The sequence below is a fragment of the Danio rerio genome, chromosome 20 (genome assembly GCF_049306965.1).
Source record: "Danio rerio strain Tuebingen ecotype United States chromosome 20, GRCz12tu, whole genome shotgun sequence".
In the NCBI taxonomy this organism is placed as follows: domain Eukaryota; kingdom Metazoa; phylum Chordata; class Actinopteri; order Cypriniformes; family Danionidae; genus Danio; species Danio rerio.
The window spans coordinates 9336220-9364066 of record NC_133195.1 but is presented as its reverse complement, the minus strand read 5'-3'; the positions used below and the strand labels follow the sequence as shown (position 1 = coordinate 9364066).

General features: G+C 37.0%; 1 protein-coding gene across 2 annotated transcripts; it reads left to right on the top strand.

Moving 5' to 3' along the window:
• ylpm1 (YLP motif containing 1) lies at positions 1-27670 on the top strand. 2 transcript variants are annotated; one of them, XM_003200679.7, is made up of 21 exons: positions 1-718; positions 5712-5912; positions 6080-6277; positions 6404-7224; positions 7301-9352; positions 9456-9582; positions 9669-9804; positions 9884-9973; positions 10054-10213; positions 13637-13791; positions 14444-14595; positions 14683-14745; positions 14994-15113; positions 15205-15381; positions 16597-16680; positions 16771-16854; positions 16959-17033; positions 23566-23617; positions 25893-26017; positions 26284-26464; positions 27339-27670. In XM_003200679.7, exons 1-20 carry the CDS (start codon positions 248-250, stop codon positions 26428-26430), a joined length of 5490 nt encoding a protein of 1829 aa, XP_003200727.2. In that variant the 5' UTR covers positions 1-247; the 3' UTR covers positions 26431-26464; positions 27339-27670. The 2 variants fall into 2 exon arrangements, with proteins under 2 accessions (XP_003200727.2, XP_005170211.2); XM_005170154.6 differs by having other exon boundaries at positions 1-781.
• The last annotated feature ends 177 nt before the right edge of the window (positions 27671-27847 follow it).

Sequence of the window (27847 nt, the reverse complement as noted above, 5' to 3'; positions counted from 1 at the left end):
AGTCAGAGTAGGCACGCGCGCAAGCGAGACGAGGAAACGGCTTCAGACAATAAACATGATTAAACCGAGTCGTTTTCCCACACATCTGTAAAGTTAGATGAAAGCTTATATTTTGGTATGATCGTTTGACTGGGTGATCATAACTGCGTTCGGTTTAGCAAACAGTAGTGACTATTGTTTCAAAGTAGCCGGCTTTATGCTAGCAGGCGGCTAGGCCTAGTCTGGCCTGCAGTATCTCGGTTCAAGCATGCATCCCTCTTGGGGCGGTTTCGGCGGCGGACACCAGCCTCCTCCGCATTTCGGCCCGCGACCTCATCAGTTTAGAGCAGCTCAACCTCCTCCACCAACAACAGCACCACCACCACAACCAGCAGGAGCACCACCACCGGGAGGAGGTGGGTTTGCAGGATATGGCGCTCCGTCTTTCCCGCCGTCGAATTTCTCCAGCTTACACGAGCAGCATTTGCAGCAGATGCAGCAGTTGCAGCAGCTCCACCAGAAGCAGCTGCAGTCGGTGTTGCACCACTCGGGCAACAACAGCAACAGTCCTTCTCCTTACTGGCAGGCTGGTGGTGCTGGTCCCGCCGCTCCACCCAACAGCTTTCAAGCTGCTGGCCCGCAACCACAGCCTCCGCCACCCGAGGTGAAACCCCCAGCCCCGGAGCCTCCTCCACCTGCTCCAGCCGCATCAAAGCCTCCTGCTGCTTCAACACCTCAGGTTAGCGATGCCAGTGCACCGGTGGGAGATGAAAAGCCCGACTTTTCGAAGATGTCCATGCAGGCAAGCCTCTGTCGCATGTCTTTTTTATTAATGGTGTCTTAATGATGTGGGAGTACAGACATACATTACAGAGGTTTAAATAGTTTTTGGGGGGTAGATTTCAATATTCACTGTTGTTATACAGTGCTCAGCATAATTGAGTAAACCCTATATTGACAATTATTATTTTTTTCCTTTTCTCAGTGAATATAGGCAATGTATTTTGGTGCATTTAAACTAAACATTTATTAAAATAATATTTTAGTCACCAAACATATACAAAAATTAAAAGGTAATATAAATAGTCAAGTTAAAAATTGAAAAAGACATTACAATCTTTAAAATTTCAACTAAATATTTCTTTTTTTTTTTTGTCGTTGTTGTTGTTTCTCTTGATCTTTCCTCTTTAAAAAAAATGTATTCTGTATTTTTATACCATGCATTTGGGTGTACTAGTTTTTGGGCAGTTATCGTAAGTTATTTAGTTAGATAAGCTGCAGATTTGGCTTCAGTACTGCCTAATGTATATGCACAAATATAATATTGTAAAGCTTCTTATTAAGAATATGAATTTAAAAGATAGATCTTGTAAGGGGTGTACTTATATATGCTGAGTGCTGGATGTGATTTATAATGTCATGAAGTAAATTTGTTTATGCAATATCTGAAAGCTGAAGTAAGCAAGCTTTTTGTTGATGTTTGTTGTGATTTCATATTTGGCTGAGAATTAATTTTTCGAAGGAAAAAGGGGTTAAAAAAATCTAATAATAATAAATTAATAAATAAACCTAATAAAATATTACTGATAAAAAAGTTTTTTTCTAAAGGGAATAACCCCTTTGACTGCCCCTCTACCAAATGGTTGATCATGTTTTTACTGTTTTAACTAATGACTTTGGGGCAGCACGGTGGTGCAGTGGGTAGCACAATAACCTCACAGCAAGGAGGTCACTGGTTCGAGCCTCGGCAGGGTCAGTTGGCATTTCTGTGTGGAATTTGTGTTCACATACTGTTGCAATCCTGTTGCACTTCCAAACTAGATTTTAGTTTTATTGTAAAAGAAAAACAAGAAAACTTGTTAAATGAGAATCTGAAATATTTTATAGCATACTTCAAAAAAAGATGTTTTAGCATTCAAAAATGATTGTTTTTAAATAAATTGGTCTTACACTTTCATTGTTAGACTTTTTCGTAGTATATGTATTAATTCTGGTACTTTTACCATAAACCAACATATCATGCATTTGGTAGAGGCTGATATTTTAGAAATTATGGGATGTGTTGGGAAAAAATGCATTGAGTGTTTTAACTAGCTACATTAGGAGTAGCTAATCCAAACGTTTTTTTTCCTGGTGGGGTTATAAAATAAATATGGCATACAATAAAATTAAGACACATTTCGGGTCAATACAATTGTGTCTGCTTTTTGAAATTCTTATGTATTAAAAGCAATCTTTCGAATATTCTTTTGTTAATTCCTTACTGTTTATTTAATTTTGTTTTGCTGGCTGCATTGAGTATTTTGGTTAAAGCAAGGCCATAGAAACATTAATGAATGGTGAATAAAATATCAGGAAACTTTACAGGACCTATAATGTATTCATGAATAAAACTGCACCACAAAATTGCAATTTACTTTTAATTACAGTGATTATTTACCTAAAATTGAAAGCTTTCTATTAACTCCTCAGGCAATCCAAGGTGTAAGGGACTATTTTTCTTTAATTGAACTGTAAAGGAAGATTTATTTAAGTTTTATGATTCATAAAGTAAGTCAATGGCTACAAGAAGAGAGACAATAAACACACAATTAACAACTTTGGCTCCTAGTAAGTCTTATGAAGAGAAGCAGCAGGTCTGTGCAAGATACTAAATGTGATTTAATCAAACAATATCACCTCTAACCCACCGCTTCAGCTAGCAGCCTTGAGAGTGTTTGCATGTAATGGTCTGGAGTGTTGGCTTCCTGTCCCATAATGACGCATTGCATTTCACATGGACTTCTGCTGTTTGTATACAATGTGGAGAGAAGACGCATGTGTTGTATTCATTGAAGTAGTGCTTGCGCTTTTCCTAGGGCCTGTGCCATAATTCCTGATTAGTCAGTTAAGTTAATTTGCATCAATTCTGAGTTTTAGATACGATGAAGGTACCTCTGCTGATCCATAATGCTTTTTTATTTTTAAACAAACCAAAATTTTAGCTTGAGCACTCAATGTATTGTCATGGGTAATGGGTATTATTTTGTTTTCCGTTAGTAACCTACGTCTTGGAGTGTGTTTCATTTTAATGGACTTGGCAGCTGTCTTTCTGTGTTTTAAAAAGGGCGATTTGTGATTACATCTTTTCATTTTGCTTATAAGAGAATTCTATTTTCCTGATAGGGTTAGGGTTTAATGTTGACTTGCTACATCTTATTATTAGTTTAAATAATTAAAATAAAGTGAATTTTACACAGTTACTGAAATAAAGACACAATAATAATACATTCAATATAAAAATCGACATAGTTGTGCGACAACCAATGCATAAAATAAATTGAATTTGTCTAAATTTTATTAATATTAATATTATTAACTAATATTATTAATCATCCACCACCAGTGTGCAGCATCCACATGGATGATGTGATGGCAGCCATTTTGCGCCAGACTGCACACCAGCGGATTGGTGGAGAAGAGACAGAGTGATGAAGCCAATTATGATAAGGGGATGGTTAGGAGGCCCTGATAGACAGAGGCCAGTAGGCAAATTTGTCCAGGATGCCGGGGTTAAACCTCAAGATTTAGTAGCCTACACACAGCCCTGCACCCTCTCCTTTTAAGTTCAGACTTTGCAAGTTTGATATGGAAAACAGACTCCCGAGGGCATGTCAGTTAAATCTTCAAAAGGAAACAGTCACTGTATGCATATTTATAACAAAACAGTCTATAACATCACTGTCTCCTTTCATACTCATTGAAAATACGAAACACCCTCTCTTTTGCTGAATATTAGTTTTAATAATCAATAATGGCCATTATAAAAGTATAACATACAATAAGTTTATACATATAGGCAAACAATCAGTCAATATACAGAATGTGTACAGAATGCGCTCAGCTAAAACGCATTACCTGAGAACAAGTAATAGATTCAAAAGACCAAAGTCGGGGAATGTGTTGATGGATATAGACAACAAGATGAATTAAATTTCACGTTTAACTAATATAGTGAGATTAGATCCAGCGGTGAATCCTTGATGAACAGTCCGACGAGCACAGCTCTCATCAGGCTAGATAAGCTGCAGTGCATGCCAGAGTGTGTATCGGGGGGTGTGTGTGTGTGGTCACTCGTTTTCAGTAGTGTGGGGAAGACAGAGAGTTGTTCAGAAACGCTGGGTCAAACGCTAGTGTGGATGCAGATCGTTTTCATTCTAAGATGCCGTTTTAAAACTAAAACGCACTAGTGTAAACTGGGCCTGAGATTTTTAATGACCAGGACCTCAGTTTAACATTTCATTTGATAGACAACGCTCTGAGCGGTATAGAGTGCCCATTAATACACTGGGGCATTAGGACACACACAGACCACAGGTTGATCACCCCCTGCTGGCCTCACTAACTCCACTTCCAGCAGCAACCTAGCTTTCCCATGTGGTCCCAATCCAGGTAGCCCAGTTTAGCTTCAGTGGGCGACCATGTAGCAGTTGCAGAGAGCTAGATGGGGGGGGGGGGGGGGGGGGGGGGGGGTCTTAGAATTTTTATCCCCACCTCCCCTGTAGTTGCTGTTCTGCTATTGGCTGGAGCTGCACAAAGACTAAGCCAGTGCTGAAAATAAATACTAATGGTCAGTCAAGATGCAAGAGGAACATCCTCTGAGGTTGTTTATTATTAAGTGTTTTAAATACTAAATGTTCGCACATGGACACCATTCCCAGACTGAATTGAATTAATCTGAAGAACACCTTTAACCTGTTTATTGTAATATCATTACATAAATTAAAGATTTAAAAATAGGGGTGTGAATCTACACTGGTCTCACGGTTCGGTTACGATTATCATGCCATCGATTCGGTTCAATTTGATATCTCGGTGCATTGACGATGCTTTCCATACACAATTCGATTTTTTTCTTCACAACACAAGATTTAAAATCTATTAATATAATAATATTTATATATTATTTGTAATTCAATTCTGTCCTTAAATATAAGCAGTAAGATATATGAACTGTACCTTTAACTTTACCTGCTGAAGGAAAACACTCTTTTTGAATGTTTCAAACAAAACTTCAATAAATGCACAGAACAACATAAGGATTTATAGCAAATAAACTAATGTAAATATTACCCCCTCTTGCTTTTTAAGCACTGTCAAGCCAGATCTTATACCCCCTATAATTGGTCATTGTCTTCACCTGCTCAACAGAAAGGGTGGCGCTTGGCTTTAGAAATAAAAGTGCTGTTTACCAATGAATGACGCGAGAAGAACAGCCACCGTTACAGTCTATATGCGCATAATAAGAGGTGCCAGCGGAGAAGTTTTACATGCATTGAGATGAAGCTTTATAGCATTCTCCCTAGTAGTGAAATAGTGGCTCTTGCGCTGTGCCTTTTTTTAGTGTCAATGAAAGACTTTCCAGCAAACTCACAAGCAGTTAAACTGTGCATAATTATCTACCTTTTAGGTATAAGTGTTTTATTTACTCACCCTCGCCTCCTTCGCCATAGTATTCTACTGCGACATTGCGCATAGGGGATAAATGACGGCAGTACGTAATAATCAGTTATAATCTATTACTGAACCGATATTGAATTGTCCCCATCTGGTGCACCGAAGAAACAATTAATTTTGACACCCCAATTTAAAAACAAAGCTTAAAAAAAAGTTTATAAAAAAATTGCAATACTCAACAACATCACATATTTTTTCCAGTATCATGTTGCTCTAATAATTACATATTTTTATAGGAGCAGCAGGAATACTGGTACCAGCAGCACCTGCAAAATTTGCAAAAGTTGAAAAATGAGAAGGCAAAGCAAAATCAAGGTTCTTTTAATGAAAGCCATGCTTCAGCTCCTCCGCCTCCAGTTGAACCCCCAAAGAGCACCCCTCCACCTCCACCACCCAAAGAGGAACCTCCTCCTCCACCTCCACCTGACGAATCACAGGTACTTCTTTTTTCTTGCTCTAAGCACTTAATTGTTTTTTTTTTTTTTTTTTTTTTGGTCATTTTTTGTTACTATATTTTTATTGAGCCCATTTTTACCCATATAATATAAAAATGTGCTAGTTTATTTATTTTTTTTGTTTAATTTATTACTGGTATTCACCACAGTCCAGCAGTGTCAATAATACTGGAGACCCAGCTGAAGCAGCACGTCTTCAGCAACTGCAGGTGGCAGCTGCACAATGGCAGCAGGTGCAGCATCAAAGGGCCAGCTTTCAGTACCAGGCACTGATGCAAGAGCATGCACAACTACAGCAGATCCTGCAACAATACCAACAGGTTATTCAACAGCCAGCGCATCTCCAGGTACACTCTCATTCTCAGAATTTTTTAATTTACACTGATATCTCTTAAACTATTATGGTGAAGAGAGAAAAAAAATAGGTAACCTTACATTATTATTTAATTGTGATTGTATATTTATGTTCATAGACAATGCCTTTCGAAATGCAGTTGCAACACTACGAAATGCAACAACAGCGATTTGCTCCATTGTACCAAGAATGGGAAAGACATTTTAATTTGTGGTTAGAACAGTTTCAGATGTACCCACATAAAGATCAGCTACATGATTATGAAGCCCAGTGGAGGCAATGGCAGGAGCAAATGAATTCAACTTCAGCTCATCTGCAAGAGAGGGTCACGACTTTAAGAGCCATGCAGCATCAGTATGGTTCTTCATATGGAATGATGGGATCATATGGGCAGCAAAGTCCAAATGTCCAAATGGGACCAAATGGAAACATGAATTTAGTAGGCCCAGGAACTCCATCTATGCCACCGCCAGTCACCATGGATGCCATGCCAGCACCATCAACACAAGGCCCATCACAGTCTGGACCAGTTGTTCCCCAGGGTCATTCACCTTCTGATCTGGAATCTATTTCTGAAACATGTAAAACTGGTTTACCACCTGGTCATGGAGTTAGACCGCCTGGTCCTGGGGTTAGACCGCCTGGTCCTGGGGTTAGACCGCCTGGTCCTGGGGTTAGACCGCCTGGTCCTGGCGTTAGACCACCTGGTCCTGGCGTTAGACCGCCTGGTCCTGGCGTTGGACCGCCTGGTCCTGGGGCTGGACCAGGGGTTGGACAACCAAGACCGGGGGTTAGACCACCTGGACCGGGGGTTGGACCACCTGGCCCACAAGGTGTTAGACCATATGGACCAGGAGGTAGACCACCGGGGCCAGGAGTTAGACCATCTGGACCAGGAAGTGGACCGCCTGGACCCCATGGAAGATTTGACGGCCCAAGGTAATTCAGAAGAAAAATTACTTGGAATAACACATTTGTCTCGAGCTAGAGAACTAATTTTTGTTTTCTTTTTCAGATTTGAAGGTCCTAGAGGCCCACAATTTGAACAGCCACCCCAGCAACGATTTAGTGGACCACCCAGATTTGATGCTGGTCAGCGATTTAGCCAACCTCCTAGAGGTAATCCTCCCTTTCCAGGGGCTCCAGCAAGGCTGGAGAACCCCCCTAGACAGAATACCCCTACACGCTTTGAAAGACCTCCTGTAGCTTCTCAACAAACTGGTTCTGGTCAACAATCCAGTCCTGTAACTGGCAATCAAACAAAGCAACAATCAGCAAAACCTGAGGCAAAGCCAGTTCCTCCATCTTATACAGACCCAGACAAAGCTAAAAGTCCTTTAAGTCAAAGTACTCAAAAAGAAAACAATTCCTCTGCTCCATCCATGACAGACGACCTTGTGGACTCAGTGGATGGATTTTTTATTCAGAGTGGACCCATTCCTCAAACTAAGGATTCTGATAAAACTGATGCAGACAGTGCAAAGCAAGATAAAACAAAAGAAGTTACTACAAAACCATCTGCACCTACGGATGCCCCAGACACCACAAACAAAAACTCTAACTTGCAACCTCCTAAGACCAGTCATACTGCTAATGGGCCACCACAACAAGTAAAGCCTCCTCAAAACAAATTTAAACCTGATACACCCAAGGAGACTCCTAGGATGCTACCCATGATGAATCAGCAAGTTCCACCACAGATGGCACGGGGAAGAGGACGAGGCCAAATACCAATGCCTCTCCGAGGCAGGGGTCGTGCACGTGGTCGAGGGCAGTATGGCGGACCAATGGCTGATCCCAACTTCCAAAGAGAAATTGAGGAGGATTCCTATGACCATCAGGAACCAGGCAACGCAAGTCATGGCGAGGATCAGGATCGTATTTGGAGAGATCCTTCTTTAGATGGTCCTGAAGAAATTGATCAGGAAGCACCTTTAGAGATTTGGCAACCAGAGGAGGAACACTTTCCAGAGGAGTACCCAGAGGACACTCACCAAGATGAAAACTGGGAAGAAGAACCACAGGATTATTGGGAGGAAGAAGATCCATATTGGGCAGAGCAACGACCTGCCATGCGTGCTAGACCTCCTTTTCCTCCAGGTGGCCCCAGAAGACCTCCTTTCCATCCACGATTTATGCTTCAAGGTCCAAGGCGCCCTCCTCCTCCTGGAAGTTTGCAACATAACCCACTTGGACCTCCTCCGTTTCGACCACGTGGGGGAGTTGTACCACGATTCAGACGTGGTTTAGGCCCTTGGGGACCATTACCCCGCCATGACATGATGGAGCGAGATTTAAGACGACCACCAGCACCTCATGAAATTATAGCTAGGGAACCAGCTGGTCCTCATGGATATGAAGAAGAAATTGACAGAGAGCCTGCATGGCCTCATCCTCGTGGTAGAGGGATTAGACGACCACCTTTGCCACCCCATGAAATGGGAAGAGGCATTAGAAGACCACCCATGAGGCCTGCAATGCCAAGAGAAAGGTGGCATGGCCCACCACCTCATGAAGAAGAGAATTATGAGGAGGAATACCCATATGGTGCAGAGGATGATGTGTACAGAAGGCCACCTCATGAATACAATGAAGATTATGAGCATGGAGATGAGTATTATGGCTCTCGTGAGGAATGGGACGGGGAGCAACCTGAACGAGACTATCCTCCACATCGTCCTCCAGAACGTGTTAGAGAGGATCCATGGTTAGAGGAAAGAGAAAGATCATTCCCATATGAGGAAGACCGATATAGAGAAGAACGAAGGGGACCTTTTTACCCTGATGATCCACCTTATCAAGACCGAGATCGGGAGCCTCCATTTCATTCACGTTCTGATTGGGAAAGGCCCCCACCTCCACCCCCACCAGAAAGAGGATACTCCCGTTCACTTAGTGAAACGGATTATGAACATAAACTGGATCCACTAGCTAGCCTTCCCGCACCTCAAGCCACAGATTCCCCACTTGATGAGTCTTCACCTAGCGCAACTAAGGCTGTACTTGCTCTTTCTCAAAGGCAGCATGAGATCATTCTTAAAGCTGCCCAGGAGCTAAAAATGATCAGGTAAAATGGAATTTATCAAGAGCGTACAATTATTCAAATAACATGCAATTCATACACTCCAAACGGTTGAATTCACAACTTGATTAAACCTGTTTGTTCGTAGAGAGCTTCAGGAGACCAAAAAGGCTTTAGGAGAGGTTTCCACCACAGAGTCAGCTGGGTTGCCTTCAGAGCTTCCTGCTGGCATCCTTGGATTGGAAATTCCACCAGAGGTTAAAAGTGCCCTGCAGGTATGCTAACTGTGCATAATAATGTTTAGTATTGCAGTAGTTTAGTTATGGAAAGCAATTGATCGCATGAGGATTTTGTTTTGCAGGCTACCAACTTATTGTCTGAAACTGGACAGACATTCAATGCTGGTTTGTCCTCAAATCAATCTACAGATTTTCTTTCTTCAACTGCCCCTACAGCCTCATTCATTGCTAAAACTGTGGACTATGCGCATGGTCGTGGTCAGTGTATGTTCTGAATTTGTTTATAAATGCATCTAGTCAAACGACAGTTTTTTACACTTGTTTTATCGTTCTTTAGATGGGGGTTCAACAGTGGAAAGAATTTCTTATGGGGAGAGGGTCTTGCTAAGACCTGCTCCAGCTCCATCTGAGCGATCTTATGAGAAAGGTTGGTCCTGCTTTCTTAATATGAAAGAACATTGTTTATTTTGATTTGTGAATTTCTGAACAACCTTTCTTTTCATTTAGAGTTGCTTGGCCATAGAGATCCATATTATGACAGAAGAAGTGACCCGTATGCTGCCAGAGATTATGACAGGGAGTGGGAGAGAGATCCATATAGGGAGAAGCCGACTTTGGATTATGAGAGAGACAGATATGAAAGGGACCGCTACCTACGAGATGAACGGTAAGTAGTTTACATTGCAGTGGCATCTGATTTAAATGCTTTTCATAAATTTGTTGTGCTCATTGTCTTATTAATTTTAGAACATTTCATCATCTACATCATAATATCTGTGAAGAGTAGCATTTTGAAATTATGGTATTATATATGTAGTTCAGGGGTTATTAAACCTGTTTCTGGAGGTCTAACTTCTTGCAAAGGTTTGCTGCAACCTTTATCAAATGCATCTGTATTTAATTACCTAGTCCTCCATCCAATCCTGGGGTCCGTTCTTTGTACGTGGATTACTCAGTTAGCTGGATTTGGATGTTGACGATTTGACACGATCCAGGATCATTTTGTTCTTCAAAGCTGATCCGAGAGTTGTTGTCATAGCAACAGTTCTGGTAGATCAAAATTCCTCGGCAGCAGGCTCAATTCATATAATCAGGATTAGATCGGCTCAGTTCATGCAAAGAAAATACTGAAAGTATGTACCGAATGCTGATATTTTCTCACAGTAGTAGTTGTATACACTTGGGAAAATAGTAACTATTTTTAATTATATATATATAAAGTTATAGTTATTAACAAAATAAATAGTTATACATATTAATAAAACTTATGCAATCTGCACCCCTGAAATGAAAGTACAAAGACTGCCACCTGGTGGTGCAAAGACCGATTAAAAATGGCTACTATAATAAGAACAATCTAAATACACTGATATGCATTGAAATACATGATGAATAATCTTGACACATGAAAATGTAAAGCCTGCACCTCACAACAAATGTGGAAGGTTATTGCGTGTCATATTTAACAGACGGTTTACTGCTAATTTGATGTAATTTTGCTCACATGGATAATTGAATATTACAAGGGTGATAGCGTTCCGGCACCACGCCGGATTTCCGGCACCACGCCGGATTTCCGGCACCACGCCGGATTTCCGGCGTACTGTGGCTGCGGGGAAAAAAAAAATCAGGTTCACGGATATTGATCTGTCATTTCTCTAGATTCACAGAATTCACTCACTGCTGAAAGCGCCAGATTGGTTTTTATTAAGTGCCATTTTATGTGCTCGTGAATCATCTTTTAAGTTTTGACTTTTGACGCCATGTAAATAAAAGATTAATTGTGTAATTTAGAGAGCTTTATAAATTATAACGGATCTTTGTGAGATCTCTATGAACTAAGATTAGTGACGCTTTTTAGTGATAATAAGAGGAGCGTGCTTTGCACTTTCCAGGCTATAATCCATTCAGAATTTGTATGAAACTTTCGTTTTTGGCACATATACGCTGATATGTTTTGGGAATGACATGTGCATATTTACGCTAGGTTTATTCTCGAAATAACGGTGAAGCAATAGACGGGACAAAAATATATTTCCCCCTTCTCCTTAAACAACTTAGTGTTTCAGCTATGAAATAGTTCAGTTTTGTATGTAGCCTAATGGCAAAGTGTTTATATTTAGTTTCGTTTTTTTATTCAGCTTATTTAGAAAAACGTTTGGAGCATTTTTTATTCGTTAAAAATAAGTTTTTTTTAACGAACAGCGCCCAGCGGAAGACCATCATTGTCTGTTTCAGTTTGCCTTCTCAGATCATCACGACTTGCCTAAAATAAAAGATATAAAACAGTTCAAGTATAAAACAATGGTAGCTTAAACGTTAAAGAATGTGTGCAATTAGGCGCATAGTTTGCTTATAAAAAGCTTGCAGGACATCGAGGCGCCAGAGCAATCACTTGCATTTTTTCAGTGGGAGCAATTTAAAGTTATCCGTCATTTTTGCTCACAAAGTACGAGTAATACATCAAAAAACGTTACAGCGTTTTTATAAAATAAAGAAAACCAAAATTATGCGCTTTCTGTCTGGTTTTTGAACAGGAGCGCTTAACAAAATGAAGCAAAATGTATATGCCTCACAGACATAAATATATTTATAGAAAGCTTTAAATTATTAACGAAATAAAACAAATCGAAAACAAAAAAACTCCTTCATGTAATCCGTAAAGATGAATTTATCTCTAAAGGCGAGTCCAAGAGGAGATTGCCAGTCAGGATCTTTGCGACACTGACTCAGAATAAGTTTATTAATAAATAATTAAGATATGTCCTTACTCTTTCCTCGACACATTCATTGTTATTTGTTTTTGCCGGTGCTTGGGGCGAGTTTTAGCTTATTGTGTGCGCTTGAACGCGGATTCACAGTAGCAGTTTTAACATGGAGTGACACGACATCTGACGTACAGATGACACTGGGACATGCCACTGAGTCTAGTGACACTTCCGGTGGCACGTCCGGTTTTCTACTGTCATGTGTCATTTGCTAGTTGCATGTGTAGTGACCTGTGTCACTCAGAGTGTCGCGCTGCATGTCCCTGCAGTGACATCGACACCCGGCGAAGCTTATGACATTAATTAACACGAGCAAAACCATATTTAATCTTTACGCGACTTTTAACCTAATTTATCGCGTCGCAAGTTAGTTTATTTGCTGAGCTACTCCACGATGTTTTAATTTAAACGCATTTATTTTATGTATTCGTAGTCATACTTCCGTACGTAATATAGTCATTTGACAGTACATGTCAGTCAAATTTATTGTGGCATGCTTATGTATGGGAGGGGTTACACTTATCTGTTGTACTGTATATTATTGCATCCTGGCAGTTCCTTTGTTCCCTACAATATGGACTTCTCTATGTTTTTAATTCATTCATTTATTTTATTATTTAACTTATTTTCATTTTAAGGTATTTTAAATAATATCCTTTAAAAAGTTATAATAAAATGCATGTTGAAAACTCATAACATATATGCATGTAAGATAACAGGTGTCATTTGCCTAATGATTTTTAAATATTAAAGCAAAGAGACTTATAAGATTAATGTGCTTATAACGTGCTTATACTGACACCTACTGTCACATGTCACAAGATCACTGACACTGGCATGTGTCACTGACATTACTGGCATGTGTCTAAAAAGAGCCACTTGACAATAATGATAATCAGGGTTACACATAGGCTGTTAATATATTTGGGCCCAGGGGCCCACAAGTTATGTGTTAAAAGTGCGTTGCATACATAGTACCCCCACCCCTACTCACCTCAGGGGCAAGGAAAAAAAGTTCAGGCTCAGGAATTTTTTCCACTATCAGCCCTGAGTTTATCCAGACATTCTAATCTTATTCGCGAACTTCTTTGAAGAACCAAATTAGCGAGAGATCAGTTATAAAGATTAAAAGATCCATGATCTGCCAAATCATCTTGGATCATTTAAGCGAGGTACGAAGAACGGACCCCTGCTTAGTTGGATTAGTTGTGTTTGATTAGGGTTGGAGCTGAACTCTACTAAAAAGTTACATCTCTAGGAACAGGGTTGAGCACCCCTGATCTAGTCTATTGCATTGATGTTTTTTGTATGTCATGTTTTAGAGCTTCACTCGGGCCTCGTCCAACATACAGAGAGAGAGAAAGAGAACACTCAAGCCGCTCAAGCAGGGATCGAGAGCTTTATAATCGACCAAGCTATGAGAGATCTTCCTATGAAAGGAGTCTTGAACATTATGAGCATGGATCCTCAAGCTATGGTATTTGCATTATAAAATAATCAATCTTTGCTTTGGAAATGATGTGAGTATTGTTTTTAACAGGATAGTTCATCTTCCCCACAAAAAAAAAAATTGTCATCATTTACTCACCTTTCACTTGCCCATGAATCTTTGAGTTTCTTTCTTCTGTTGAACACAAAAGATAATTTGAAGTATGATGGTTTCTTGCACCCATTGACTTTCAAAAGCATTTTTTTTTTCTTATTAAAGTCGATGGGTCCCACCAACTGGCATTCTTCAAATAATCTTCTTTTGTGTTAAACAGAAGAAATGCATAAAGGTTGAAAACCATATGGCGGAGACTAAATAAGGTATTTTTCATTTTTGGGTGAACTATCCCTTTAAAGTTTTAGTGCTTTTTTTGCAAATAGTTCATTTAAACAGCTCTGACCAACCCAACGCAGCAGCATAGGCTCTGATGATAATTTTTGTATTTGGGACAGTATATTGTTTTAAGGGAGTGTTTGAGAACCTGTTTATTAATTTGTTTATTTTTTTTGTGAAGCTAGTAGCATAAAATGCATAATAAAATTTTACTTAAAAGGATTTAGGAGCAGAGGGAGTTTATCATTCGTAACCATCTTTGATTTTAAGTTGAGGCTGATGCATGATGTCTGTTTTTGTTATCCAGGTGAACGGAGAAGTTATCCAGATGAACGGCAGCCTCCACCCACATCCCTTCCTCCGTCTGCACCTGTTGCCCCACCTGTGGAGAAGAAACCAGAGATTAAGAACGCAGAGGACATCCTTAAACCCCCCGGTCGATCCTCTCGGCCTGACAGGGTATACTGCACGTCATTTGTGTTATTACAAAGCTGGGATTTTAATTGCTGGACATTTACTTATTGTACTTTGTTTTGTTTTTTTTAGATTGTGGTTATCATGCGTGGATTACCTGGAAGTGGCAAAAGTCATGTTGCAAAACTTATTCGGGTAACTAACTTACATAATCGTTGTCATCGAAATTTGCAAATGATAGACGTTTGCTCTGTTTTGGACCAACTTTGGAAATAGTCCATAAATCACATGCATTCCAATTTATGTTCCATGTAGGGAACTTTGACCCCTACAGGACATCACATACCTTACCACTTGCCTATTGTTGATGCACACATAGCTTTGTCAATTCTTGAATGATATATTGAGCATTTAAAAAAATGTATATTTTTTTTCTGTATTAGGATAAAGAGGTTGAATGTGGTGGTGCGCCACCCAGAGTTCTCGGCCTGGATGATTATTTCATGACTGAAGTGGAAAAAATTGAGAAGGACCCTGACTCTGGGAAACGTATAAAAACCAAGGTCTGAACGTATCCGTCACTCATTTTACATTGTGAAACAAAACTTGCTTACTCAAAAGGATTTAATCAAAGTTATGCAAATCTTTTTTCAGGTGCTTGAATACGAGTATGAACCTGAGATGGAAGATACTTACCGAAGCAGCATGTTGAAGACATTCAAAAAAACACTGGATGATGGCTTTTTCCCCTTTATAATTTTGGATGCCATCAATGATAAAGTGAAGTACTTTGACCAGTTCTGGAGTGCTGCTAAAACCAAAGGGTTTGAGGTGAGCTTTCTTTTGTTGCTGGGAATTATTTGAAAGACTAGTCAACAGGCTAAAGCAATTGGAGCTGAAAAGATTAGTTGACATTGTAGACAATGTTTTTCAGAAATTAGTTGACGTTGTTGAGTGGTCGTTTGATCACATTACCTAATGTAAGGACCTGCAATATCACAATTTTTCCACAATGTGGCGCTAGATTGTAATGTAGCCCCCATTATTGCTATTAAAGTAGAAGGAAACAATGTGAACTGACCATCTCATGATGGAGTGAAAACAAATTCAAAATAAGAAAGTGTTTTGCTAGGCATGTCTAAAGTTCAGAGAGGGTTTTGCAGCATTAATAATCAATTGTAGTTCTTGTTTATGAAATATGAACCTAAACATCTCCAGTTCTAGGCTTTGGTGCGGTTAGCGCTCTCATTACATGCGCACCGCGCCTGAGCTTGACAGAAACTCACTGTACTCCAACTATTCCAAAAATTCCTGGGGCAATCAACTATGTTCAGGCTTTCACACTAGTCAAACAAAATGGTTTTTGGTTTTATGACTTTGTTTTATATTCATGACAACATAAAAAGGAGACATTTTTTAAAAAAATGTCATGTTGTTAACTTAAGAACATATTAATATAATTTGTATATATTTTTATATTATATATTTCTATTACCGTTTAAAATGAATATTTTAATAACGCAGATTCATATTTTACCATTCTGTATCCTGAAGGAAGTGTTTTTTTTTTTCATTAGACTGAACTTTTTTTTAGTATTTATTTATTTAGTCTATAATTTGTTTTCTATTTAAAGGAAACAAAAAAAAAAAGTTAAACAATGCTAAGTGCTTATTTGTTTTGGACATAATCAGAAAATGTAGACAACCATTTGAAATGCTGATGTGATTTTTATTTCAATACTTAGAACAGGGGTCACCAATCTCAGTTCTGGAGGGCCGGTGTCCCTGCAGGGTTTAGCTCCAAATTGCTTCAACACACCTGCCTGGATGTTTCAAGTATACCTAGTAAGACCTTGATTAGCTTGTTCAGGTGTGTTTAATTAGGGTTGAAGCTAAGATCTGTATAGGACACCAGCCCTCCAGGAACAAGTTTGGTGACCCCTGACTTAGAATATGTATAACTCATTTTAAAACTCACTTATTAGTAATTAATGTTATCATTGATTAATTGTATAGCAACCCTTTCTTACTACTATATATTTTTAGGTGTATTTGGCTGAAATCACGACTGATCAGCAAACATGTGCCAAGAGAAACATCCATGGACGAACACTAAAGGATATTTCAAAGGTATATTCTTTAGCTTGGTTTGGATATCTGGCATTTTTATAAAGTATCCTAAATTCTGTAATATAGTCTTACTAATGCTATTGCTGACAGCTGTCCGGTGGCTGGGAGTCTGCACCGCCTCATATGGTGAGACTAGATATCAGGTCTCTTCTGCAGGATGCAGCAATCGAGGATGTGAGTGTTTTGATGACTTATGCTGTTATGTTAATTAAAGTCAATTTAAATAAATTTCCCTGATGCCCTTTTTCTCATAGTAACATAAACTGCTTGTGTGCTAGGTGGAGATGGAAGACTTCAACCCATCCGATGAACCAAAAGCTGAAGTGAAAAATGATGACGATGAGACTGATCTGGTAGGACCTCTCTTTTCATGCATGCCTTTTTTGTCCTATACTTGAAAGTGTGACTATAGTTAATTGTCCCAGTTTCTCACCCAAACAAGGTAAGTACTCCTCTGATCTTGCACTAGTGTAACTACTTTTTTTTCCTTTTTAGGAAACTACTTTTAGATTTAAAGACATTAAATCTCTTTTTAATCTAATCTTCAATCCATATTGTTAATATGGATGATTTAGTGCTTGTTTAAACATTTTGTCAACTGCAGTTGTATGTAATCTTATTAATGTAAGTTTTTGCTTTCAGTCAAGTAACTGAAAGCTCAAGTTGACTCATGAAATGTTGTGTAATTGTATTTGTCTAATTGCTTCTACATTTTCCCTCCCAAATCTTCATATTTACTTACATTTTCATTGATGCACCTACAGCCTTTTATCTTGAAATACTGTAGGCTTACAATGCTGCACATACAAAATAGAAGACTATTTTTAAAAGGGGTTGGCAGATCTGATCTTGTAGTTTTGTTTTATTTATTAAATGGAAGTGAGATTTTACACTTTGAAACATGCTTTAAATGGCTACAGGGTTCCCAAGGGGTCAAAGAATTTCTGGAGTATTATGACATTTTAAAAAATCTGTCACAGACATTAAATGTCAGAGAATTTGGTATTTTCTCTTTTTATGCAGTGCAAGGATTTTTGTGCTTTATTAGTTTATTTTTTATTTTTGTACAATGTGTACTGTAAATGTTCCTCTTCTTGTACCAATTAGGCTATTATTCAGCACCATTTTGTTTCTTTCTTCGCTCGTCAACTGGCAATTAATGAAGTCAAATGCAGTCACCAGGCTGTACCTGTAAATAGGGATAGTTTAGTCAACAACAATAAAATGTTATTGAAAATGTTCCTTGGTGTTTTTGTATAATGCAAGTCAATAATGGTAACCTCATATCAATCCTGATGATGCACCAAGGACTTGAAGTGAAATGACTGGTCTGCAAGAAACTGCTCTTTATAATATTATTTACATAATTTATTTTAATATTATACACGTGTATGATTGTAGCAAATATAGCTATCCATTGTTGCTCTTAAAGTGCCTATTAAAGTCATGCGTGATGTTTTTTAAGCTTAACTATTAAGCCGTGCTCATACTAGAGTTTGTGCATGCAAAATTCAGATGTATGGCGCTGTAGAAAGGGGTGGAATAAAACAAGCTGTTAAGATATTTATGAAGTGACAATTATTCCATATTTCAATTTTTTTTTGTACAGAGAGGTCATGAGTTGATTTTCTATTGGTCTCACGCAATCATGTGATGCAATTATGCAGGCTACGCAGCGAGTAAAACTTGTCGCACGAGCTTATTTCCTAAAAGTCTTCAAAAAGAGTGTAAAAGTGAAAGAGTGTGACCAGGTACAGAACAATGCACCAGCCTGTTTTTTCTTTCAATATAGGTCATGGAATTTTAGCTCTTTAGGCTTGAGAACCCTGTAGCTCAATATTTATTTATTAGTTTTTTATCACTAGGAAAAGCGAGGCTAATCATCACTTGCAGCTCCATTACAGCAGACTTATCTGAAATGCACAAAATGCAATGGATAAAGTTTTTTTGAATGGTCTGTAGTGTAAAGTCTTTCTGAATCTAATTTATACAATGAGCCTTTGAGAATCAGGCAGCAAAATAAATCCACTTTAGTGTAGTTTAAAATATTGTTACATTGATTTAGTAAAGTCATAGTTAAGTTTCAGACTTTGGCCTGTTGGCCAGATGGATACAAGAATGTTTCTCTATGTAGTAGTTTTGTGCAAATCTTGACTTTATCTAGCCAAATATTCAACCAATACACAATAGAGACGTTTCATTTTAGTTGACCCCATCCAATGTCTCTGGAGAACTGTTAAGATCTGATTTTGTTTGTTTAAAATGAATGAATTTTACTGCCTGATTAGGAGACAGTATAAGTCTTGGACGAGATGCTGCATTTAATTTCATTGTTCTGTTCCATGTCTTTACAAAATGAACATTTTACCAGTGTTTTTAATGGAATTTTTTGCACTGAGCTGCTGCTCCTGACTTTTAAACGGTCTTTTGTTTTACACTTTAAAACTAAACAAACACAGGTCTAATTAACTGAATATTTTTATAGATTACATTAACATAGCTGTAATAAGAACTTTGGAAAATTGAAGATTGTCATGTTAACCTTTCACCGGAAGTTTTTTTTTTGGTGCTGAAACTTTTGTGCATAAAGCCCATTGATGGATATTCACAAAGAAGCACGTTTCTTTGTCCTTTACATGCTGTTTGTCCTGCTTTTTGGAGTAGTAATTCTAAAAACTGAATTTAAAACTTTTTTTTTTCCTTGTATTTCAGTGCAGTACTTCCTGAAAGTATCTATCTGAAAGGTATTATTGTAACAACCTTATCTTAGCACACCAGAGTTGTAGTACAACGAGTTTTTATTGCTCTGATGTTCTTCGATATTTTCGAAATCTTGCAAGTTCACAGAAAACGGCTTGCTTCTGCAATGGAAATAAGGTGGATATAGAAGCACTGCACAAGTTTCTTTTTTCTATTATTTGGTTTATATTACAGCAAGTCTCACAATAGTGCCTTTGAATCAATGAAGTGCCTGTTGTGAAGACATGAACCAGACGTTAATCTTGTCTGACTTTTCTATTGTAGATTGATGATAGAATTTATTGTCATCTTTTTGCGGTGACTTCTGATTTGGAATTTGCAGCAAATGTGTAGCAATTGTTTGCAGTAAATAAGTATAGAAAAGTATGGCAAATAAGGAAATATAACTTGGATATGGTTGTGGTTGTGTTATTGGATGTGGTTTGTTCTTGCATTAAAAGTTGATTTAAATGAGGTTTAGCACATTTTTAACAGTGACTCGTGATAGAGGAATCTTTAATCATATTCATGCAAAGTAAAACAATTTTCCACATGCAGATTTGTATATATGACATGTAATTTTGGACTGCAAACTGCAAAATTGATTTAAATTTGATTAAATCAGTTGAGTTGCAAAAAAATACTATACAATTGGAGTAGGAGTTTATATTAATGAATCTGAGTAAGACTGCGTTTACTAGAAAAGTTTAAATGGGTATCACTGTCACTGTGGTTCATGAGCGCCACTTGTTGGCCGAGCGTGTATGAGTCTCATTCAGCTAATCCTGTTTTGTAGGCTGTTTGTAATTAGTTTTACAAAGCCAGACCATTCTGTTTTTACTTTAATTAGGAAATTATACTATCTAATATTGATGAAAAATGCTCCATGTGTCCCTTTTTGTTTTTGATTATGATTAATACAGTGGTTTTATATATATATATATATATATATATATATATATATATATATATATATATATATATATATATATATATATATAAATTTTTTTATTTATTTATTTATTTATTTTTTTTTTACTTGTGTATTTAATTTAAGACTTCAATTTTTTTTAATATTTCAATTTCTCAAAGAAACATGCACCAGTAGGCTAAACAAGACACCATTTAATTTACTGTATAACGTCTTCAATTTCATTTCCCTTTAAAAAAATGTGCTAATCTATTTGGGAAATCAGAATTGTAAATATAATCAAAGCTTATGTTGAGAGAATGGTTACATCCCTAAAATTTACTTGAAACACGCATTTATACTCGTTTGTTTGGGACAAATAGTTACTTAGCTTTTTTTTGTATGAATAATAATGCTTGTTTATCCTGACGTTTTTATAAAGTTGAAGCTGCAATTTCTTTGCTTTTTTTATTTAAGCAGTCAGTACATCATAAATTCCTCTTTAAAACCATGCTTTTTTTATACATGTTACTATATGAGACTTTTATATTATTTTTGATAATGTGTGTAGTAGACCAATACTTTCCTTAATCATCATATCTATAGACCTTTTTCATGGCTGCTTCCAGTAGAATGCTAAAAACTTCCGTTTACAGCGTTTATAACTGGTAATTTGCGCTCCGAAAATGGGTTTCAATAGCGTTTTTAATATATTACAGAGTGTTTTTGTGACACACAACTTAGAAATGTGTCTGTTAAAGCCATTTTAATCTGTCAGATGTGGTTCAAGCCCGTCAGTAATACAAGAAAAACATTCTCCTTGTTCACGTATCTGCCGTCAGAAATACAGTGTGTGTGTGTTCCCGGCCTTACAGCTGTTAGCTCAGCAGCTCTTCAATACACATACACACACACACACACACACACACACACACACACACACACGCAATACTTCGCTGCATTATAGAGCAAACCGTATTATTAGCATGAAACTTATGTAAGTCATGCAATTTACAAAAATGACCAATAAAAGTCTGTTACTGATCCTCTGCTGGCTGATTTGCTGTTCATTCTTATCGCGAACCGTTTATGTTTCATTTCATGTGTTGTTAATACCACGGTTTGTGTTTTTCTGTCATTTCGAAATGACACGCCTATATTTTCACGTTGTAAAAGTTATTTAATCAGTGGGTCAGTGGGACAGTACAGGCTACGTGTGTCTGTCAAACATTTTGGTGAACTACATTTGTTTGGGCTGGTTATATTTTTAAAGAAAGAGAAACTATTGACTTTAGCGATGATGAGGCTTCATTTAAACGGCAGAAGATGCCATCTGACAACGAGGGGAAAAACGCCTCACAGCAGCTGTTTTCCATCCTATTAGATCACATTTTTTTAAATGATCAGTCCAGGAGATGGTGCTGATGGACAACAGAATTAGTTCAAAGATGATAAAAGCGGGTAAAATAAATGAAATCTATCGTTTCAAAGCTGTCCAAATGTGACTGTTTACATGCATCAGCTGCTGACCGGAAGTTCTTAGCATTCTCCTTGCGCATACACGCAAAGCATCATGGGTAATTTTGCATTCCAAGAAAAAGGTCTATAAACGTAATAAAGTATCCCTGGCTAAAATGTTATTCCATAGGAAGCATGCGGTTTATTTACTAACTGCTAGAACACCAATTATACTGAGGTCAAAGCACATGTTAGTGTTTTCCAAGAAACCAATATGAAAGATTGGATGAAATATTGGCTTGAAACAAAGTAATGTGGTAAGAAATGTAAGACTACAATCTATGTTTTGGCCTCAGTGACATTCAGTTTTTTCATTTGTACTATATTAGTATCAATCATGTAAAACCTCAAAAAAATTTTAAAATTTAAAAATTATTGTCGGTAGTACTTTATAAATCTAAAGGTTAAACATAAATATGCATTGCATTATTATTAATAGGTTTCTAATGAGCAGCTCAGATGAAATAAACACTTGTTCAGAAACACTCGGTCTGTTATCCAGCCAAACTGTTCATTTCCAGAGTTTTTTCAGATCTGGAACATGAATATCAAACATTACTAGGGGAAATACATGTATGTATGTATGTATATGTATGTATGTATGTATATATATATATATATATATATATATATATATACCTGTGTGTATATGTATATATATATATATATATATATATATATATATATATATATATATATATATATATATATATAGCACACAGGTTTTGCAGCCTTGCAGGTACAACAGCCATAAAAAAAACTTCTTTGAGAAATTATACTATAGTAGATTTAAACTGAAGTAAGAAACAAGTAGCAAGTTTATTCCTATAGATGTTTGGCATAATAGTACTTAGTGTGGGTTTTTAAACTGAAGGAAGTATGTAATCTGCCTTTTGTGGCAGAAATTTGTGCTTGAAAATGATCATTTCTACTCTAATGCAATGAAATATTCTGTATATGATCAAAATACAGTAAATTTAATCAAAGCGGTCCAAACGTTATAATAAAAGAAAATTAATTTGCTTTTGTACGAACACTGTGTAGATGACCTTTACTATACCAAAGTTTAAAGTGTTTTACTTTATTTTATTTAGTGTATTCAGTCAGTGTTGTAATACTAAAGGCTTTAATTTTAATTGAAGGATGGATATTTACATTTCAGCTACTTGAATAATTTAAAAACAGACCATCCTGCAGTTCTTTTTGGCAAATGCAAGAAAAGCTTCATTTTAGCTCAGTGTTGCTCAATCCAGAAAAGCAGTGATGTGGCTGTTTTTCTAGTGCATGATTGAGAAATACGCCCGAAAGTTGTGGACAACAATACTTTTGCATACTAAAACTTCTATACTTAAAAGTAGACTTTCTGGGTTTTGCCCGTTTGTTGTGCTTTTGGCTTTTTGTCTTCTCACATGTCAAAATGTGGCTTTGAATTTTAGTACAAAATTAGTATGTCAATATTTAATTAAAGTATTGAAATATGCATGCTATTCTATATTCAGTGAACATTTCCTCGTCTTGAATATCGCATTTAGTTTATTGTTGCCTTTGTGACTTATTAATGATGTCTTTCTCAAGCTTATCCTCTCATTATCCAAATCATCATCATTGCTCCCCCAGCCCCTGTTCTGTCTTTGTTCCCCTTTTTTTTTTCACACTGTCTGTTCCTCTGTCTCTCATCGCCTGAGGATTAACCCCTGGAGTGTCTCTCTGTAATATAGGGATACGTTCCGAAAAGCAAATGGGAGATGGACACTTCAGAAGCAAAGCTGGGTGGGTATTCGTTGTTTTACTGTTGTTTTAATGTGTACAGTATGTTGTGATTTAATTGTTTGGTATAATTTGTATTTAAAATACTCATCCTCATGTTCTTCATTAAGCTTTAGAACACACACAATATTTTTAATCGATTGGAAAAAAATTCTGTTCCTCCATTTTACATCTGAAACATTTTAAAGAGACAAAAAAATTAATTGAGGACTTTGCTCTGAAAAATGAATAGATTTAATGTATTCAATAAGCGTTGATCACCGAATAATGTTAATGGCATTCAAGTCTGGTCACAGAAGTTCCAGCATGTTTGCTTGATGTGTGAGAACAAATAATGTTCAGTTCTGCATGTCACGTTACAAATTTAGGCTTCTGTTTATGTTAGATGTTTATATGTGAATAAAGCCCACACATTGTTCCGCATTTTTTAAAGCTGTCACATCTCTTTAATTGATTAATTAAACCTCTTTAATTGTGTTGATATGTTTTCGTATCTCTTGAGAAAAGCATCATAAATTGGGCATTTGGTATACTATGGGGAAATAAGTATTTAACACATCACCCTTTTTCTCAGGAAACATATCTCTAAAGGTGCCGATGACTTTTAAATTTTTTTTTTTTTTTTTTTGGGAGTTCATTTTTACCAGATTTTGGTAAAAACCAAATATTTCCATATATACAAAGAAAACAATATTAATTAGTTTACAAGTTGTGTAATAAAATGAAATGATACGGGAAAAATAATTAAACACATGAAGAAAGGGAGGTGTAGAAAGGCAGTGAAAGCCCAGACAGCAGCTGTAGTATTTATTTAGCAACCCTTCTGCCTTTTGTCAGTGTAAATTATTATCAGCTGCTTCAGTCCAACCTCTACATAATCAGGATGATGAAGATAAAACCAGGATGGACATTCATCAAGACAATAGCCCCTTTCACACAGTGATACTGATAAATATATGGAAAATTTCCGGAACGACTTTACCGGTAAATTCAAAAAAGCGCTGTTCACACAGGCGAGGACGTTACGGAATTTTTCTGGAAAAGAACATTCACACATCAATCCAAAATACCGGTAAATTCTGACATCATCAACTAGAAATTAGCTCTAAACGGCTGTGCTTGTATTTGTAAACATTTGACTAAATTACAAACTCTGTGGACGGATCAGTATTGTGAACAACTCCGATGAAAATGTATAGAAACACTTTCGCATGTCGAGATGTACATAAAATGTGTGTTTGCTTTCATGGGTATACGCAAAGCTTAAGGGTAAACAAACAACGGCTTATCATAAGCATCTTATTGATAATTATTTACACAGTTGGCATTAAGACGAACATATAAACGTTATCCTACTAGCAGCTAAAAATGTCTGGTAAAATATTCAAAGGCTCTTATTCTCAAACCGCTCGGACGTGAATGCTTCTGACTGTTCTGATTGGCTAAAGCAGGCGTTCACGTCTGCACGTTCTAGACGTGCACAAGCTCTTTCCGGCAATCTTTCTTCTGCAGTCACACAGCGCAGCATTCCGGCAAATTACCGTTAATGTTACAACTTTTCTTTCTGGAAAATAGCCAGAACAAATTTACCGGTATTTTCAAAAAGGGCCTGTTCACACATACACACCTTTTCGGAAAATTGCCGGTAATTTTCCGGGAAGGTCTGTATGTGTGAAAGGGGCTATTGATGCAAAACACAGCCAAGGAAACTCTCAAATGCTTTCAGAGATAGAAAATCAAGCTGTAGAATGGCCCATCCAATCACCTAACTCAAATCTAATAGAAAAATACAAACTAAAGATCAGATGTGATAGACCAGAGCCATCAAGATTTTTACACTCTGTTAAAGCCTGTAAAAGAAATTCACAACTGAGCAATTCATGTGACTTCATTCGCCATATGAGAGGCGTCTTTAAGCTGCCATCACCAAAAAAAGTCCTTTGATATAAAGTATTCAATACTTTTCAGAAATTCACTACTTCTTCTTAGTCATTCCATTGTTATTACACACAACTCATTTTTTCAGATTAATTTTCTTTGTTATATTTTTGTGTTTTGAGTTTTTACCAAAATCTGGTTCAATTCCATGTCATCAGCTCCTTAAAAATATTTTTTTTCAGGAAAAAAAATACATCACATGTTGAAATATTTTATTCCCCCACTGCAAATGTGTTTTTGAGCATGGTAACAACAAGATTATTTTAGTAGCTTTGACACAAATAAGTGTTTATTGAATGTAGAATTGGTGATGACTTTAGATGCTGCATTGTTCTTCCAGACAAACTGGATGGTCTGGTTGGCGGAGGCAAGAGAAAACGGGACGCTGGATTGTCCGGCATGGAAGACTTTCTTCAGCTGCCTGATGACTATGCCACTCGCATGTCTGAACCTGGCAAAAAGAGGGTAAAGCACTTCACTTCATTTCCAAGTCCTTTTCTTCTTCGGGGTCATGTGTTTAGTTTTGTTTTGTATGTTCTTGAGTTTTGCAGATTGATCCTCATCTTTTGAAAAGTATTGAATTGTTGGTCTGTATTTTTTATGTTACCGAACAAAACTTGATCTACTTTTCTTATGATCTATTTGATGAATAGTTAATTATTTTTTGTTAGCTTAGGGAGGATCATAATTTTTCAAAGTTTTAGCACTCATCAACCTTGCTGATCTTGCAGGTGCGCTGGGCTGATCTTGAAGAGCAGAAGGATGTCGACCGAAAGCGAGCGATTGGTTTTGTTGTCGGTCAGACAGACTGGGAAAAAATCACGGATGAGAGCGGCCAGATTGCTCAGAGAGCTCTCAACCGCACCAAGTATTTTTAGGAGATTTTGTAATGACGTATGTACAGAGTTAAGGGTGAGTATCTTGTCAATCTTTTTTTTTTTTTTTTTTAGAGAAGTCAAGACTTAGTTATTGCAATATGTGGATAGCAGTGTAGAGTCATTTTGTTTTCAACTTTTCGCTTTCTTATCAAAAGAGGGAGAGTTCGAGGGTGTTTTTACATCCTGTAGGTTACGTTTTTTTAATCAATGTAAAAAAAAAAAAAAAAACTGGTTCACTAGGCAACATTTCAAAGTTAGGCAACATTTCAAAAAATATATTTATATTGTAAAGCTGTTCTCATTTTTCAAAGCACATCTTTTCACATTATTTGTCATTTATCAAAATGAATAAATGCTTATTAGGGATGGCCTGCAATAAAAATGTTGGCCAATAACCAGATATTATATTTGAAAACTGATAACTAATATCGACGGATAATTACAATTATGAATTTTTCTGTGCGATTGTAAAGATATAGCAATAACCACTAGTTGATTTTTCTTTTAAATGTATCTGCTCTAGATCTCACTGCTGATGTATTGTTTTACATTTCACGTAAATTATTCTGAAGTGCTCATTTTCTATGCAGTGTCATATTAGTGCATCAGTTTCAACTAAACGGCTCAAGTGTATTTTCATTCGGTTTGAGAGATTGTTTGATGTGTATTTGAGCACAGTTGACAGTTCATAAAATGAACTGAAAAAAAAGTGCATCAAATAAAGTGAGAGACCTCTTTAGGAACATTTTTAGGTGTAGATTCTAACAAAATCAGCTTTTGCAGTAATTTCAAAATAAAGAGAACATCTTGACTTGACCTCAATTATTAAGTCCAAACAGTGATTATAACAAGTTTGTCATTATACAAGTTTAAAAACTATTTTTTAATATCTTTTTTTTTCTGTGCAGGTCACCAATTCATGAAATCTTCATTAAAGTGTGCTGCCTGATGAAGAAAGAGCATCGACTCTTCAGAAGCGGGCACTTAGTCATCGGTCGATCCTGTAATAAACAATAAATGGCCTTGGTATAATATTTGAAATACTGTAAATCTTTTCTGTTTTATCCAGTCTTATTTTAATAGGTTACACTTTCTGTGATGTTTTGTAGCAGTGATGCATTTGATTGTAGGTGTTCTTTTTATTTTATTTCATTGATCTAGTTTGACCTTGACATGTTATTCTTGTAGTTTACACACATGTATGCACTCAATAAAGCTTACAAAACAGTCTCGTAATAAACCATTATACAGTCATTTTTCACTTGATTGCTGTTAAAAGCATTCCAAAAAAGAAAAGAAAAAACACCTGAATTGTGTAATTTGGTGTCTGGTTAATCTTCAAGAAACTAGTCAGGGGCTTGTTGCATAAACCTAGCTGCATGTTTGACCACCTAGCAATTCACCTATGAGTAAAAAG

What these genes read in the sequence shown, in the direction of transcription:
- ylpm1 (XM_005170154.6), top strand. Translation starts at nt 248, where the DNA reads ATGCATCCCTCTTGGGGCGGTTTCGGCGGCGGACACCAGCCTCCTCCG. An exon ending in CTCCACCTGACGAATCACAG is followed by an intron (nt 5,913 to 6,079) that starts GTACTTCTTTTT and finishes TATTCACCACAG; the next exon opens with TCCAGCAGTGTCAATAATAC. An exon ending in CAGGAGCTAAAAATGATCAG is followed by an intron (nt 9,353 to 9,455) that starts GTAAAATGGAAT and finishes GTTTGTTCGTAG; the next exon opens with AGAGCTTCAGGAGACCAAAA.